Here is a 17,094-nt window from a genome sequence, read left to right on the forward strand (position 1 = left end):
ATCAGATACCAGTACATGTAAACACTTCCACCTAAAGTTTCCTCCCCAAGGCACACTCCCTCCCTAGGTGGAAATGTACGATCACTGCTTTATTTTCTTTGGGTGTTTGGAACATACTATCCAATGGCATTTCAAAGCATCTTCCCCAGAAAGATGCAGCAGTTCTAGGCAACTGTTCACCACCACTGCTTTGGGGGCATTTGGGGAAATGGATTAAATACCAGTAACCTCTGGATAGCACATGTTCAAGGACTGGTTAAAAATATTTTTCAAAAAGAATAGCGAGGGTGAAGGAGTAGTGAAGTGAGGTTTGAAGTGAACTTGTGTGTTCCTTGCCTGCTTTTCCTGTCAAACCTCTCGTTTATAATTGAATTTCACAATTGAAATCTTGATTTTTTTTTTTTTTTTTGTTCAGTTCCAAAGAGGAACCTTCCAACAGACTGGCAAGAATGGGAGCCATGCCAACTCCATTTGCAACGAGGACTGACCTGCCCACTGCTGTTGACTACGAGAAGGAAGTTGTGGTTGAAGAAAATGACAGAGGTAATTTACGGTGATTGATTGCCTGTTACTAGTTGTGGAGTTGTCTGCAATATTTTTAAAAAGGAACTTGCCTTTGCAAAGAATGAATGTAAAAATAATTTGCTTTAATCAATAAGCTTCAGTTCTTCAAAATACTATCATAGACTTTCAGTTTTGAAGACATTAAAAAATCAACAATACTTTAATAAAGTTGGCATTATTCATTGATGGAGAGGAGTTTAATGAGAGTTTGTAGCGGGCCAAGCGACCGCACAGTTAGACGGGCTCAATCACCGCCCCAGTTGTCCAACTCAAAATGGCGCAGGTCCACCTTCACTCCTGAGGAGAAGCCCACGGTTGATGACATGTGTTGCCCAGGGTACATTTCCGCTTCCGCGTGGTGCACCGCTGGCCAGGGAGTGATGCCATGACACGCTGAAGTGGGTGGTTCCCAGCATGCAGCCGAAAGAATTCAAACAATAGCATCAGTTACCTGTTCACCCTCGCACCATGTGGACGTCTCTTGATTCCGTAGCACTGCTGTAACAGTCGCCACAGTGGTGACCCCGACGGTTCCAACCCTCCTTGTACGTGACAGGAAGCAGGATGTTGCTACCACTACAGTCGCTTCGGCTGTGACCAAAGCGGTGGTCGTGCATTTGCTGCCCTTCTGGGCAAACCAGCCCAGGAATTGGCTGCAATTGGCTGAGTCACAGTTCCACATCAGAGGGATTATCTCAGAGGACACCAAGTTCTGGCACGTTGTCAGCACCCTGCATGCCGCCACCGCAGCCAAAGTAAGCTCCTTCATGGAAAACCCTCCCATGGAGTGCAAGTACGAGCAATTCCAGAGTTTCCTCCTTGATTCCCTGGATCTCAGCCGGCACGAGCGTGCCGTTCACATCCTAAATATGCAGGGCCTGGCCGATAGGATCCCCTCCGAGTTCATGCATGAAATGGTGGCCCTAGTGGACAGACACACAGACTACTTCCTTTTTGAGGCCTTGTTCCTTTCCAAGCTGTTGGTACACGTTTCCCCAGCAGTTTCCGACATGGATTTCAGCACCCCTTACCTGGTAGCCAAAGAAGTAGACAGACTTTTCCGCTCCCCACAACAGAGCTCATCTACGCTGTCGGTGCCACCACCTCAGCACCCCCACCAGGCCCCCCAGCAGTAGCCATGGCCCAGCCACAGCCCAAGGAGCACCCAGACAAACAGAATGAATACTGTTTCTATCACTGCAGATGGGGCCGAAATGCCCGGTGGTGGGCGATGTCGTCCAGATAGCTAAGGACCAAATGGAGGATGCAGATGTCCAGGTCTACCGGACGGCTGTCACCAGCCTGAAGGTTAGCGATTTCTGCCCCTCACCAAGAGGCCCATCTCTACTTTTCAACATACCCACAGGCTTCCCCAGACCCATCCTACCTGTGAACCTGGCGACAGCAGGTGTTCAACCAAATCCATGGCCTGTCCCACCCCTCCATAAAGTCCATAGTCCCCCTGCTGTCCGACAAGTTTGTGTGGTACAGCCTCTGCCACGACGTAACCCTGTAGGCCAAAATCTGTTTGCTCTGCCAATGTGCCAAAGTACACAGGCATACCAAGGCTCCATTCCAGACTTTCGAGCCGGTGCAGCGCCGATTTGTGCATGTGGATATCACCAGCCCTTTTCCTTGAGCCAAGGTATGCAGTATCTGTTCACAACAATTGACTGCTTTATCCGTTGGCCATAAGCCATACCCCTAACCACATGCGACACAGAGACTTGCGCCAGAGCCATTTTATCCACTTAGGTCGCACATTTCAGAGTCTCAACCCATATCACCTCGGACCGATGGGCCCAGTTCATTTCCTTGCTCTGGGCTAACCTAACCAAGTTCTGTGGCAGTCAGTTGCACCACACCATGCCCTACCATCCTCAAGCAAATGGCCTGGTCGAGCGTTTCCACCACCACCTGAAGGCAGCCCTAAAAGCTCAACTGCAAGGCCTGAATTGGATAGACGAACTCCCATGGGAGCTCCTAGGCATCCACACAACACCAAAGGAAGACCTACCAGCCCCCACCACCCCCCCACCCCCCGGCCTCACAATCCAGCTCCTAGATGTCTTCCAGAGGTTGAAGGTGTAAGCAGGTAAACAGATGCCCCAACACCTTCCCGACATAGCTCTCCACACTTCCACATCTCCATGGACCTGCGGTCCACTGACTACGTTTTCGTATAGAGAGGACAGCAAGGACCACTCCTGCAGTGCCCCTACAAAGGCCCATTCAAGGTGTTGCAACGGGACGGTGTCGTTTTTACACTGGATATTGGCGGAAGATAGAACAGGTTCACAATCGAGCACCTCAAGGCAGCTCATCTGGACTCAAGCCAGCCTGTCCCGCACCCACAGGTCAGACACAGAGGCTGCCCACCAAAAGACTGCACGGCAACCGGCTCAGAGGGCGGCAGCAATTCTGGGGGCGGTGGTGTAGCAGGCCGAGCAATCGCACGGTTAGACAGGCTGAATCATCGCCCCAGTTGTCTGACTCAAAATGATGCGGGTACCCCTTTACTCCTGAGGAGAACCCTGCAGTTGACGACACATGTTGCCATGGGGACGTCCCCGCTCCGGGTGGTGCATCGCTAGTCAGGGAGTGACACCACAACGCGCTGGACATCACTTCATGAAGCCAGTGCACCTGTCACCGGAAGTGAGTCTTCCCCTGCATGCAGCTTGAAGAATTCAAACAATAAAGTCAGTTACTGGTTTACCTTCGCGCTGCGTGAACATCTCTTTATCTGTAGTGCTACAGTAGCAGTCCCTACAAGTTGATCAAAGTTAAGAAGTTATTGATGGAGTAAATTTAAAAACTATTTGAATTTGAGGAGGATTAGTAACTAGCTAATTTAAGAGGTTTTAGTACAAGAAATGGAGAGGAATTTTTCATGTGATTTGTGATGCTGTTTGAAAAGTAGTGGAAGGAAATTAAATAACAAAGAAGGGTTTTGAATTGATGCTGAAAAAGGGAAAAAGACAGGGCCTCAGGAAAAGGGTAGGAAAGTGGGATTTTTTTTCAAGAGACAGTGCAGACATGTTGAGTGGAATGGTATTCTTCTGCTCTTGTGATTCTATATTTGTAGCCCCTTGTTCTTGCTTCCTAGATTTATTTTTAGGTCCTGTTCTTTCCTATTTGTGTTGGGAATGTTTTGTCAGTCTGTTATCTGTAATGGCAAAGTCAGATAAAATGCAACATGAAAAAAATACTCCATGGATTTTATGAGTCCACCAAATTGTAGCTATTATGCCAAGTTTACCTGTGTATACCAAAATCGTATGCTGTTTATTTCCACTCTTTTTAAGTTCATGTTGGATCTTTAACTCAGGAAACCAAACTGCTTCCTTTAGCAGTTTCCTCATTGGGCTTCAGTCTGTGGATAGCAAAAGGTTTCTGTTTCACAAAATTCCAACTGTTGCTCCATTCCTGTTTAGATTATCTGAGGTATGTTGGCTTTGGATGAAATTTGTCACATTTTGTCTTTTGGGTAAAAGCTAAATAGCCTCTATTTCGAAGAGCACCTAGAATTTCTTTGGCCAATATTTACCTCTTTATTTACCTGACTTTAAACATTTGAAGTCAATTGTTTGTGAAAATCTTGGCTGCTGATAAAGGGTATACTTTCTTGCAGGTGTTCCACAACTTCCCATGCAACAACCCTTCCTATAGGTTCTCCTTCAAACACATTTTGACAGTCTAGATCCAAAGATAAGTTTGTTTCAACATTTTATGTGCTTGGAGGTATATATATATAAAGATTTTCCACTGTAAATGTGATATTTTTCTCCCAATCTATTTCTAAGCTTCCAAAGTAGAAGAACCAATAGTAATGGCTCCTAAGAAATTTCTCCTGCCAAGTCCAGAAGATCAAGAGATTTTTGGGTAAGTAAAGATATCCAAAGGAATCAATGCTCCAGAGAGAATCATTTCTTTTGGTTGGTACAATCTAAAAATTGGAATAGGCATAGTTTTTAAAGTGAACTAGTAAACTTGCTCACAGGATGTTGGCATTATGGGAGTCAAGTGTATTAGAGTCGTGGAGAACAGAAAAAGACTCCTCGTCCCACTGAGATCACTTCAACTATCTTATACTAATCCCATTTTACGCTTTACAATACTTGATCATCATTGTGAGCTGTTTATAGAATCTTTCAGCGTTGGAGACCGTTTGACTCATCATGACTGCACTATCTCTTTGGAAATGGTCAAGTTCAAACCAACACTTTAACATGTTCCTTGTATCCTGGAAATTGTCTCCTTTTATTCACGATTGCAATATATGAATCCTGTGGAATCTGGCCTTTTAGGAATTATGTTCCAAGTCTCACCTTCAATCATCCAATTCTGGATTGTTGCACAGCCCTGATTTCTATCACTCTCTATTTTTGGAGGCCAGGTCATGAGCTACCAGGGTCTTAAACTGAAATCCTGTCTAGAAACCCTCTGCCTTCTTGCAACATGATATTTTAAAATCGATCTTTTTCATCACTGTTCCCAATAATGCTTTAATGTGGTTTAGTGTTAGATTTTCTGAAGCACCATAGCAACGGTTGTGGGATACTTAACTGTGGTGTTTACTTTTCAGAATCCTAACAAGTTTTTTTTTTAAAAGGCTATCAGAATACAGAGGTACAAGGACAGCCTATATAGATGAATATTTTACACAAAGATATGTTTTGTGTAAAATTGTCTTGAAGCTAACTTTGTGCTAATGTTTTTTTTATGGCTCCTCTCACATTTTTCAAATATGTTGGTGAACACTGTATTTCTGTCAAGGTCATGCGGTCAGTCAGTTTATATATTGAGTGTATCAATTATGGCCAAACTGATATATTTTTGTGCAGGCTGCCAGGATGCCATCTTTGATTGGCTCAATTTTTTGAGGCTTCACCATAAACATTCTGCCTTCAACTGCTGCCACCTGTTGTTTGCTAAGCACATCCTTCCTCATAGATTAAAGGAAGTGTCAAGAAGAGTGCAGCACTATTCCTAGAGTCAATTGAAAGATATTCCTCCACTCATTTCTCTCAGCCAATGTCCACTGTTTATGCACTTTGTCAAAGTATTTGCATGATTTGTTTTGAAGAGGTGGGATAGCGAAAAGAGGCCAGGTTTTTTTGTTCCTCCAATGTTGTATCTTCCTCATTTGACTCAATGGAAGTCCTGATGGATGATGAATGTTTCCATTTATATACTCGGCCAACTTTACAAAACTTTTGTTCCTCACATTCATTATCTTTTATCACCCAGTTGATGATTATGCCCAAGACTGAGCGTGCCTTAAATCTTTCCAGTGGCACCTTTTTGATCAGGTCCCAGTATTTTCTTGTATGGTTTGGTACCTGTTGGTGCTTCTGCTGCAGTCCAGCCCAATTGGTCCAACATTTCTGCTCCACACTAACTTCCCATTCCAATTTAATTTTCCTTCTCAGTGTTGCCTTCAATTTCCTTCCTCTGGACGGCACAGTTAGCGCAACGCTGTTACAGCGCCATGTCCTGTAAGGAGTTTGTGCATTCTCCCTGTGTCTGTGTGGGCTTCCTTCAGGTGCTCCAGTTTCCTCTCACCATTCAAAACGTAGCGGGGTTGTAGGTCATTTGGCGGCTCGGGCATACCTATGGCATAGTGAATACATAAAGTGTCTAAATTTTTTAAAAATTCTTCTTTCCTTCCTTTGTTTGTTTATCTTCTTAAATTGATCTGTTATTCACCTTAAACACTTCCCATGGTTTGCATTTCCACTGCTCTTTGGATAAAGCAATTTATGTTGAAAATTCACCATTAGATTTATTGTTGATTTGTCTTATTTATGGCCCCTACAAGTGGAAGCATCTGCATTCAATCTAATATCACCACATCCTTGATGGTTTGAAATTGCTCTGAAAAGTGGCCACTTTGTTCAAGCAAACTCAAAGTCAGTTTCCACGGAATAATGTTCTTTAGCCAGTTGAGCTGACAGGTGAATTTACTTGGTCTATTTCAGTATATTCTACAATATATATTGAAGGGTTTGCTGTGTGGGTGAATAGCATCATTTGAGCAACTCGGATCTTATTCCACTATTGTCTTGTTAATTTGTGTATTCTATCTTCTTGCCTTGGTTATGTAAAATACCCTTACTAAGAAAGAGATTTGAAATTTTTTGATTGGCCTCTGGTCATGAGATGTTTTACGCAAAGTAAGTTCCCAAATTTCATACTGAGCAATGCTTCCTGATGTCATCCTTGGCCAGACTGGATCTAATTATATTCATCATCCCCAACCCCGTACCCCAAATCCTAGGGCACCTGCAAGTGAGCAGAAATTGTTTTTTTTTTTCAAAAGAATTTTTTTCTTGCACAAAATTCATTAAGATTCACTTTGCCTTTGCTGGATCTACACCTTTTTTTTTGGAGCTCTTTTGTCCAGCTGAATTCTAGATGATTCTATAATGGGATGTGTAGCCATCTTTCCTGCAAAATAACAGTGCCTACCCTTCAATACCACTTCATTTGCTGTGAAAAATCACTTGGGATTTGGTGTCAGAGCTTCAAGTGGAAATGCTGTATACATTTTCAATAGCTGGAATTTTTTGTTTTGCTACTTCCAAGATTATTTAAACCAGTGGTTCTCATCCTTTTTCTTTCCACTCTCAACCCACTTTAAGTAATCCTTATGCCAGAGGTGCTCTATGGGATTGTTTAAGGTGGTAGGTGGGTAGGGAAGGTTGAGAATCACTGCTCCAGACCCAATTATTACTGAAATATTTTGCTTGAGAAAATTTGTTATTGGCCCATTTTCTTTGGAGTAATGAAACCATGCACATAACGAGTCAATTAGGTACGATTAAAACAGTGGTTTACAAACTTTTTCTTTCCACCCACATACCACCTTAATCCCTTACTAGTGACATACCTATGGCATAGTGAATACATAAAGTTGTCTGTGAGTGGAAAGAAAAAGGTTGAGTACCACTGGGCTAATGTTTATTGTTTGTCAGTGATAGCCCCCCCCCCGCCCCCCAAGTAGAATGTGATGAGCTGCTTCAATACGAGATGCAGATACTCCCAGAACTCTTTTTGGTTGAAGCATTATAAGGTTTGGATCCAGTAAGCTTAAAGCAATGATGATATAAATTTAAAATTTATATTAAAGATTATGGCATTCTTATGTGTCTGCAGCCTTTGTCCTGCAGAATATTGGTGGTCCTTGGTTCAGGAGTGCTGTTGGAGATATCATGGAGCACAGTTCAGTGCAATACAGAGATGGTATACAGGATGGAAGGGAAGATCTTTCAGAGAGGAAGGTGACCTATTTTAGTGAATGACTGGTTTTCATTTCTTGCAGCCCAGATACAAAAATGGTACAATTCAAGAAAGGTGACAGTGTTGGCCTCCGTCTTGCTGGTGGCAACGATGTAGGAATCTTTGTGGCAGGAGTGCAGGAAGGGAGCCCAGCAGAGAATGAAGGACTTGAGGAAGGAGATCAACTCCTCAAGGTAATGTGAAAACCATCGTGCTTCATTTGTAGACTTGTTTCTGTACCAACTCCTTCGGTGTCAGATTTACAAGTACAGGAGGCTGATAAGACAGCTCAAGGACCCATGAATAGCCCACCTCTCTCATCCAATTGTGATATCCATTCCAAGTGGCATCCATGCTACCCAACTTCCCCAAAAGCCATTGACTGGGAATAAAGGGGCGCACATTTAAACTTTTAATTACTCTGTAGAGCTGTGTTTATTTCAAGAGAATGATTACTGTCAACTTAGCTGAAGTGAAGGTGGATTCACTGTCGAAACTAATAGAGAATGGCTGATTAGATTCACGATCACCATGTCACATTGTTTTCTTTCGCATCACAATATTCTTTCCTTGTTGCTCATTTTATTGCAAGGTCTATAATTGTGGTTATAGTATTCTCATAGTATTTTCCTTACTTGAGGGGGAAAAAAGTTGACCTGATGTGGATTGAGAGAGACTACTTGTGCATATTTTTCTCTTTTATTCTTCTGTCTTTCCTCTTCTCTCTGTGTATAACCTTAAATAAATATTATGTGGACAATAGTGGCAAATATGAATAAATGATATTCTTTCTTTGGCTTGGCTTCGCGGACTAAGATTTATGGAGGGGGTAAATGTCCACGTCAGCTGCAGGCTCGATTGTGGCTGACAAGTCTGATGCAGGACAGGCAGACACGGTTGCAGCGGTTGCAGGGGAAAATTGGTGGGTTGGGGTTGGGTGTTGGGTTTTTCCTCCTTTGTCTTTTGTCAGTGAGGCGGGCTCTGCGGTCTTCTTCGAAGGAGGTTGCTGCCCGCCGAACTGTGAGGCGCCAAGATGCACGGTTTGAGGCGATATCAGCCCACTGGCGGTGGTCAATGTGGCAGGCACCAAGAGATTTCTTTAGGCAGTCCTTGTACCTCTTCTTTGGTGCACCTCTGTCACGGTGGCCAGTGGAGAGCTCGCCATATAACACGATCTTGGGAAGGTGATGTCCTCCATTCTGGAGACGTGACCTACCCAGCGCAGCTGGATTTTCAGCAGCGTGGACTCGATGCTGTCGGCCTCTGCCATCTCGAGTACCTCGACGTTAAGGATGAAAGCGCTCCAATGGATGTTGAGGATGGAGCGGAGACAACGCTGGTGGAAGCGTTCTAGGAGCCGTAGGTGATGCCGGTAGAGGACCCATGATTCGGAGCCGATCAGGAGTGTGGGTATGACAACGGCTCTGTATATGTATAATATTTGAGATACATCTTATGGAAATGTTTGTTTAAACTTCAATTAATTTTTTTTTAAAAGAGAGGGACATGTTGCACTTGACATGTCATAGAACCCTGGGTAGCATGTTTCAGTTGTTGGATTAGAAATTGTATTTACAGTACAACTCCGATTATCCAAAATGGTCAGGACCAGGCCTATTTCGGATAAACTGTTTTTTCGGAGAACCGGTCATTTTTTTAAAAAAACAGACCAGTAGCAACGACAAATAACCTGTAACAGTGTTTAAATAACACTGTTTAAATTCTCACCCAAAAAAATGCTCACCACCGCTGATCACCAACACTTCCCCACTGAGGTTCTGCTCGTGGCTGGGAGCCCGAGGTCTGCTGCTGCCATTGCCGGGACCCAAGGTCCCCAGTCAGTTCAGCTCCGGAAAAAAAAGGGATAAATGAGGATTTCTGATTTGTTTTGGATATCCATTTATCCAAAAAAAATTTTAATTTCGGATAACTGAGGATTTCAGAAAATTCGATTTTGGATAATTGGAGTTGTACTGTAGTATTGGTTTGTCATTGAAAGTTGCTCAAGCATTAGACTGACCATTTATATTGGAACTGTGGAACGCTCCTTTATACCAATCCTGTAACAATTGATGGCTTTGATCCTGTCCCAGGAAAAGTGAAATACTGGAGGCAATGAACCAGGAAAGAACAGTCATTCACAATTTAAGGTAATTAGCAATAGGAAGAGATGAGAATGATGTTTCCACTCCTACTCAGTGGATTGTCATCTGGAAGATGCTATCTGGAAGAACAATAGAAGCAGGTCCAATGGAAACTTTCAAAAGAATTGGAGATATACCTTAAAAACAAATCTTTCAGGGCAATTGAAAAAGAACAGTGAAAAACTGTTTAAAAGAGTGTAGTGTTACAAGTGGCCAAGCAGCCTCTTTAATGCTGCATAATTCCATAAACACGAGTGGAAGGTTAAGATCGACTCCAAGGGACCCAACTGCCATGACTGACCTTTGTTTAATGAAAACTATTTTTAAGAAAAATAAAATTAGTCATTTTCCTACAGTGTGCAAACCTCCATCTTATGAATAGACAATAACTTGAACATGTTTGCTTATCCTACCAGATAAACGCGATGGATTTCCGTAGCATTGTGCGTGAAGAAGCCGTTCTTTACCTTTTGGAAATTCCGAAGGGTGAAGATGTGATCATCCTTGCTCAGAGCAAGTATGACGGTATGTCATTGAGGCCTTTGCTCTAATTGCTAAACTGTATTGGTAAAGAAACTCAAACAGAAGACATCTGCTCTTTATCTGGCTGAGAGAATTTGAACAGCTTTTCTTGGTCACAAGCACACTTGCCCCTGAAGTGGCAGACTGTCACATTATCAAGCAGCAAAGCTTAGGCGGATATTTCAATAGAATACTAAGAATGTGCAGGGCTGTAGGATCAAAGACATTGTGCTGTCGGAGATATCAATCCAAAGTCCACCCTCTGAAATTCATCTGACCTCATGGGCACAATTCAAATAGTAGCAGGTGATGTTGATTGTTATTCTTCCAATGGAACCACAGAGGTACCTTTTTTCTCGGGCGACAACAGCAAATTCTATAGCATGTCTATTTAAGGTGAGTGGAAGAAAGTTTAGCATAGATATCAGAGGTAAGTTATTTTTACTTTGAGAGTGGTAGGTGCTAAGAATACATTGCTGGTGGAGATGGTGGAGGCTGGCACAATAGCAACATTCAAGAGATACTTGGATAGGCACATTGATGCAAGAAAACTAGAAGATTATGGATGTGAGATAGAGAAGGGTTAGATTGTTATGGAGTTGGTTCACAGAGGTCGGCACAATATCATGGGCTGAAAGGCCAGTATTGTGCTGTTATAATTGATGTTCTAAAAGTGTTACTTATTCTATTGCAGATGGTCTGGATTGAAGCAAAAATTGTGAATATTGCTCAGTGTTCTGTGTCTTTGACCTGAAAGGACATTGTTTCATCCCTTTAGAGATGCTGGCTGATCTGGCATTTTCTATTTTTCTTGTGTCTTATTTAATTGGCTTCTCCATTCCCTTCCAGTCAAAAGTAGTTTGGTAATGACGTCCTTTGGGATGTATGCGCTGAAAATAATGTTGCAAATTATTCACTTTTCACCTTGCATTGACAGCTAATCTTTTTGCTCCTTTTCCAATTTGATAACCAACAATCTGTGGCAAGCTATTAAACAATGCCACAAGCTGAGGGGTCCTTCGTATTTGCATGTATTGATCTTTTGAAAGAGCTCCAGTCAGTCTTGTTTAATAGTGACCGTGGTAAATGTTGTAGCGCCTAGATTTCCCTGGTAGTTTTTTCCAATAGTAAACATGGACCTTTGGAAATGTCTGGTCTGCTTGCCAAAATGCCCCAGTGTTTTTGGTTGATTTTGAGACTCTTGCATAACTTGGATTGGGTTTATTGTGCACACAGATTGAATTGCTATTTGGACACTTAATGCAGAAGTGCTGAAACCTTTTCTTATCAAAAAAGATAACATAAAGTGCTCCAATCCACAGTCAGTCAGACAGTTTCTGCACAGAGTGTTTCAAAGCAATGAACTCACAGAGGGGATCGCTTTGCACCTGAAATGTGGTTGGTTTTAGAAACTGATTTGCAAGAGAGTTGTGATGGGATTTGGCGGCATGTTAATGAAGGGAAGAGAATAGAATTGCCAATGGGATGTGCAGGAAAGGTATGGTTCTGGCTCTTAATAGGGGGAGGGGGTTGGGGAAAGTGAATGGTGGATCTGGAATGATGGCTGGAGGACAGAAGAACTGGTTGGGAGGAAGAATCTTGCAGAGAGAGAGGTGGAGGGAGACCTTGGCCCAGATTTTCACTCACCCAGATATTACTCATTAAACGAGCAAGAACTAAGCTTTGATACTTACCATATAACCATATAACCATTTACAGAGCGGAAACAGGCCATGTCGACCTTTCGAGTCCGCACTGGTTCACTAGAACAACTCCACTAGCTCAATCCTCCCACCCTCCACCAATATTCCTCCAACCTCCTTGTACACATCCAATCTTCTCTTAAATGATAGAAGGGACCCTGCCACAACTATCTCATTCGGAAGATCATTCCATTCTGCCACCACTCTCTGAGTGAAGAAGCATCCTCTAATATTTCTCCTAAAGTTTTGCTCTCTTACCCTTAACTCATGACCTCTTGTTCCAACCTTCCCTGCCCTCAGGGGAATTGTACAACTTGTGTACTTCAAAACCTTTATACAGTAAGGCATACATCAGGAATGTGTAGAATCTTCCCTGTTTGTCTTGAAGTGTTGTGGGCTGCACTTAAGAAGCTGAACATCATCTGGGACAAAGCTAGCCATTTAGTTGATACTTTGATCATCACCCTAAACATTCCTTCCCTCCATCAGCCTCACAGAGTCGGCAGTGTGTGCTTGGTACAAAATATATTGTGTTTACTTCCCAACGCTATTTGAACAGCGAATCTCAAACTGGCAATCTCATCTGACAAAAACAAGGGTTGAGGGGACACCTAGAGGTTCTCCTACATCCAGGAGAGGATCTTAAAAATTGGGTTTTCTACTTTGTACTTAAAGTAACTTCTTTTTTAAAGAAAATATTTTTTCATTAATGTCTGTCCCACTTGAAGTGGAAATTTATTGCTTTAAAGATGATCTTTAATTAAAACTGAGTGTTCAGGATCACATTGTGTAAACTAGAAAAGCGCTATGCTCAAGTAAATTAATTATTGAAGGCTGCCTATCAGGGTGCCGGTCTGACTTGTTGATGGAAAATACCGGGTCGATCTTTATAAGCCACCTCATTTAACTTCTGGAGGCTTTAATACTAGTCAGTAGGACAAGAGAGTGGTTTGATGGTCCTCCATTTTTGACAAGTTGGCAGATTTCTTTTTTGAAAGATGTGGAAATTCCAAAAATAAAATGTGGTAGTAGATGAAGTATATTTTCCAGCAGCATTATGTTACCGACATGCACATTTGGTGGGATAGTTTGCACTCTGGTATAAAGGTCCCTCCTAACATGTTTTACCTTCTCTCCACTAGTGTACAAAGATATTATTAACTCAGGCCGTGGTGATTCGTTCTTCATCAGGACACACTTTGAGTATGAGAAAGAGTCTCCGCAAAGCTTGAATTTTTCCAGAGGGGATATCTTCAAAGTTTTGGACACCCTGTACAATGGGAAACTGGGAAATTGGTTAGCAGTAAGAATTGGTCCTGACAACATCAAACAACTGGAGAAAGGAATTATTCCAAATAAAAGCAGGTTAGTTGCAAAGTCCAACCGCTCACTCGTATTGAGAAAAGCACACTGTGAGATATATGTGTACAGCAACAGGTCATGAAGCTGATCTTCTCCTTCAGCCTTACGATGCTGTGTATTTTGGATTCTCCAGAATTTATCCACCTCAGCTTGATGACTGAACATCTTTTGCTCTCATTGGAGAGAATTCTACATATTAATCCAAAGTGAACATTAATAGGGATGAAGGCAGGGGAGACAGAATTGCTCTTTGAATTTAGAATTTGTCTTGGATATCCAAATGGTGCACCATCACCTGAAGGTGAGAGCTGGCAAGTGGGATTGGGCTGGATAGCTTTGCCTGGCAGAACAGACATAGTGGACTGAGCAGCTGAGTCCTATTTTCTGCAGCTTTTTATTCTATGGTTCAGAATACAATGATTAGAGGAGATGAAAAACTGAAGAGCAGTGTTTTTAAAGAGACATAATCAGTGCACTAACTTGTTTGTATTTTTTAAGAAAAATCAGCATAGAGTATCAAGTCCGTGTACTACTCCAATTGTTTGAGAGCAATGCAAATTTAGTTGGTTTTAATGAAGGGCAACATCATTGGTCTCATTATCTTAAATTGGTGTATCTATCTACTGGAGCAGGCCATTGTACTTCAATTGTATAAGTTGTTGATGTTAATCACTCATGCAGCATTTCTTGGAAATTAATCAAGTTGCTTTTTTCTCCTCATTTTGTATTTACTGCAAAATTTACGGAATTAAGTAGCTGGTTCACCTGGGTTGAGAATGTCTGTTTAGTTCAAAGCCAAGAATGTCAATAAAAGATTGCATTTTGTGTTAACATGCCAGGAGTCTGCTGCACTTTATCGATGTTTTCAAGAACCCCCCCACCCCGTGTATTCAAATGTTTACATCAGTCTGTTGATTTTTTTTTAACTTGTCAGGCAGTGAGGTCTGGATCCCCACCAAATCTGTCTCTGGATTTTCTCTCTCAGAGAAATAGGTTCTTCCTACTTATTCTATGCAGGCCTCTCATAGTTTTATATGTTCCTTTTAGCCCCTAAACAACCTTTTTCTTCAGCCATAAATTTAAAGTGGAGCAGAAAATTAAATGTATATTTTCCTATTGATTCTGTTGGCATGCACACTTCACCACTCCAAGACATTGTGCGTAAAATAATTATTACACCTTTCATAATTCATTTGCTTTCAAAGATATTGAGACCCAACTGATGTTATATACACTTGTAGCACAACCTTCCTACTCTTCCATGCCAAATCACCAGAGTTGTCCTCCTTCTTTAAAAACGTATCTCTCCCTCTACTACCATCAACTCGGCCCTCACTCCTCCATGACCCGCACATCTGCCCTGGCACCCTCCGCCCCCATGCACAACTGGGACAGGATTCCCCTTGTCTTCACCTACCACCCCACCAGCCTCCATGTCCAACATATCCTCCTCCATTATTTTTTTCCAACTACTACATGATCTCACCACAAGATAGAAATTCCCCTCTCCGCCTTTCGCAGGGACTGCTCCTTCTGTGGCTTCCTTGTCCACTCCTCCCTCCCCACCAATTGTTCCCTTGGCACCTACCCCTGTGACTGCAGAAGATGCTCCACTTGCACCCACACATCCACCCTCATCAGCATTCGGGGACCCCAAACAGTCCTTCCAAATGAAGCCACATTTTACTTGTGAATCTGCAGTTGTCACCTACTGCATCTGGTGCTCTCATTGTGGCCTCTACGTCAGAGAGTCTAGGAGATTACATTGTTGAACGCCTCAGCTCTGTCCGCCACAATAGCGTGTATCTCCCAGTGGCCACATATTCCAATTCCCTGTCCCATTACTTTCCTGATATGTCTGTCCATGGTCTCCTGCCTGAGCACCTTCCAAACAGGTGGACTTCTCCAGTTTCCACTTTACCTCCCCCTCCCTTCTTCCCCATGTCTCCTTTCTCCCAGCTCTGTGTCTCTCACTCCTTCTCCTTCCACAGAGCCAAAATCAATTCTCACCTCTCTTATCAAGTCCAGTTAACACCTTTTGTTGGTCGGACTCCTCCCCTGGCCTGTCTTTATTCTGATGCCTTCCTGTTCTTTGTTTATTCTTTGAAGAAAGGCTCAGGTCCTGAAAATCTATCTATCGGTAATCTATCTTTACCTTCTATGGATGCTGCGAGACGCAGCTGAGTTCTGTGGGTTTTTATTTTCATGTTATGCCTTGACTAACCATGGAAAACATCTAGCGTAATGTTTTAACAACTCTTTGATCTTTTATGAGACCTAAAAGTGTCGATAAACATACACTTCAAGCTCTTTCTTTTCCTCCTCGCCTACTGATTGCCTACTGTTGATCCTCCCCAAGTGCATTACCTGACACTTCACTGGATTGAATTGCATCACGTAGTATAGAGTTTGGCAATGAGTTAAATTTTAAAGGAATATAGTGAGAAAATTCCAGTTTTCCAGGCACAGGCACATCTGCCATTGACAGAGTGAATGAAACTGGGAAGGGGTTGAGGGGGTCAGCATTGTAGAGATCATGAAATATTGTAAGACTGGAAGAGATTAGGGTGTGTTTGGGAAAAAAAACCTCAAGATTTAAATATTCTTGATTCTGTTTATTATTTAAATTTGACATATTTTTCTGTAGGGGTTTGTGTTTTTTTGCATAAGAAACAGGTATTCTTTGGCTTGGCTTCGCGGACGAAGATTTATGGAGGTATTAAATCTTGGCAAAAAGATTATGCAAGGTTTTTGTCAGTAGCTGAGAGGTTAGGTTTAACTCTTGGGCCTATTTTGTTTTAAAATCAAAGAGTGAGCAACTACAAAATTTAAAAATACCAGCTCCAAAATATAAAGACAACAGCATACCATCTACAAAATTTTACTGTGGTCTGCATAGCTAATTAATGAATAAAATCTTTGTGTCAACTTGATATCCTACCAGAGCTGAGCAAATGTCCAATGTGCAAAATGTCCAGAAGGCAACTTCAAGTGACCGAGGGGATTTCTGGAGGTCACGAGGTCAACGAGCAGCAATGAAGAAGAATCTTCGAAAGAGTCGCGAAGACCTCAGCGCTGTGCCTGTGAGCACCAAATTCCCAGCATATGAGAGGGTTGTACTTCGGGAAGGCAAGCATTTTTTTTTTGTCTTAGCAAAATGTTTTTGTGTGTGTTTCTGACAAATTGGACCATTCAAATATTCTCTCTCCATGCAACTCCAGAAATAAGCCATAACCAAATATATGTTTGTTAGACAAAAAAATAGAAAAGTTTAAATCAGAGGTTCTCAACCTTTTTCTTTCCACTCACATACCACTTTAAGTAATCCCTATGCCATTGACGCTCTGTGATTAGTAAGGGATTGCTTAAGGTGATATATGAGTGGGAAGGGAAGGTTGAGAACCACTGCTCCAGACCCAATTGTTACTAAAATATTTTGCTTGAGAAAAATTGTCATTGGCCCATTTCCTTTGGAGTTATGAAACCGTGCACATAACGAGTCAATTAGGTACAAT

The 17,094-nt window shown here is 42.3% G+C and overlaps 1 protein-coding gene across 8 annotated transcripts in view; it reads left to right on the top strand.

The window, feature by feature from the left end:
• Positions 1 to 17,094, top strand: part of tjp2a (tight junction protein 2a (zona occludens 2)) — a 201,705-nt gene that overhangs the window by 144,763 nt on the left and 39,848 nt on the right. For all 8 annotated transcript variants that reach the window (XM_069922298.1, XM_069922276.1, XM_069922273.1 and 5 more), the window contains 6 exons: positions 416 to 543; positions 4,371 to 4,449; positions 7,892 to 8,042; positions 10,409 to 10,517; positions 13,360 to 13,582; positions 16,524 to 16,708. In XM_069922298.1, coding sequence (XP_069778399.1) covers positions 416 to 543; positions 4,371 to 4,449; positions 7,892 to 8,042; positions 10,409 to 10,517; positions 13,360 to 13,582; positions 16,524 to 16,708 — 875 coding nt within the window. The remainder of the gene's footprint in view (positions 1 to 415; positions 544 to 4,370; positions 4,450 to 7,891; positions 8,043 to 10,408; positions 10,518 to 13,359; positions 13,583 to 16,523; positions 16,709 to 17,094) is intronic.

Source organism: Narcine bancroftii, chromosome 1, assembly GCF_036971445.1.
Source record: "Narcine bancroftii isolate sNarBan1 chromosome 1, sNarBan1.hap1, whole genome shotgun sequence".
NCBI lineage: Eukaryota > Metazoa > Chordata > Chondrichthyes > Torpediniformes > Narcinidae > Narcine > Narcine bancroftii.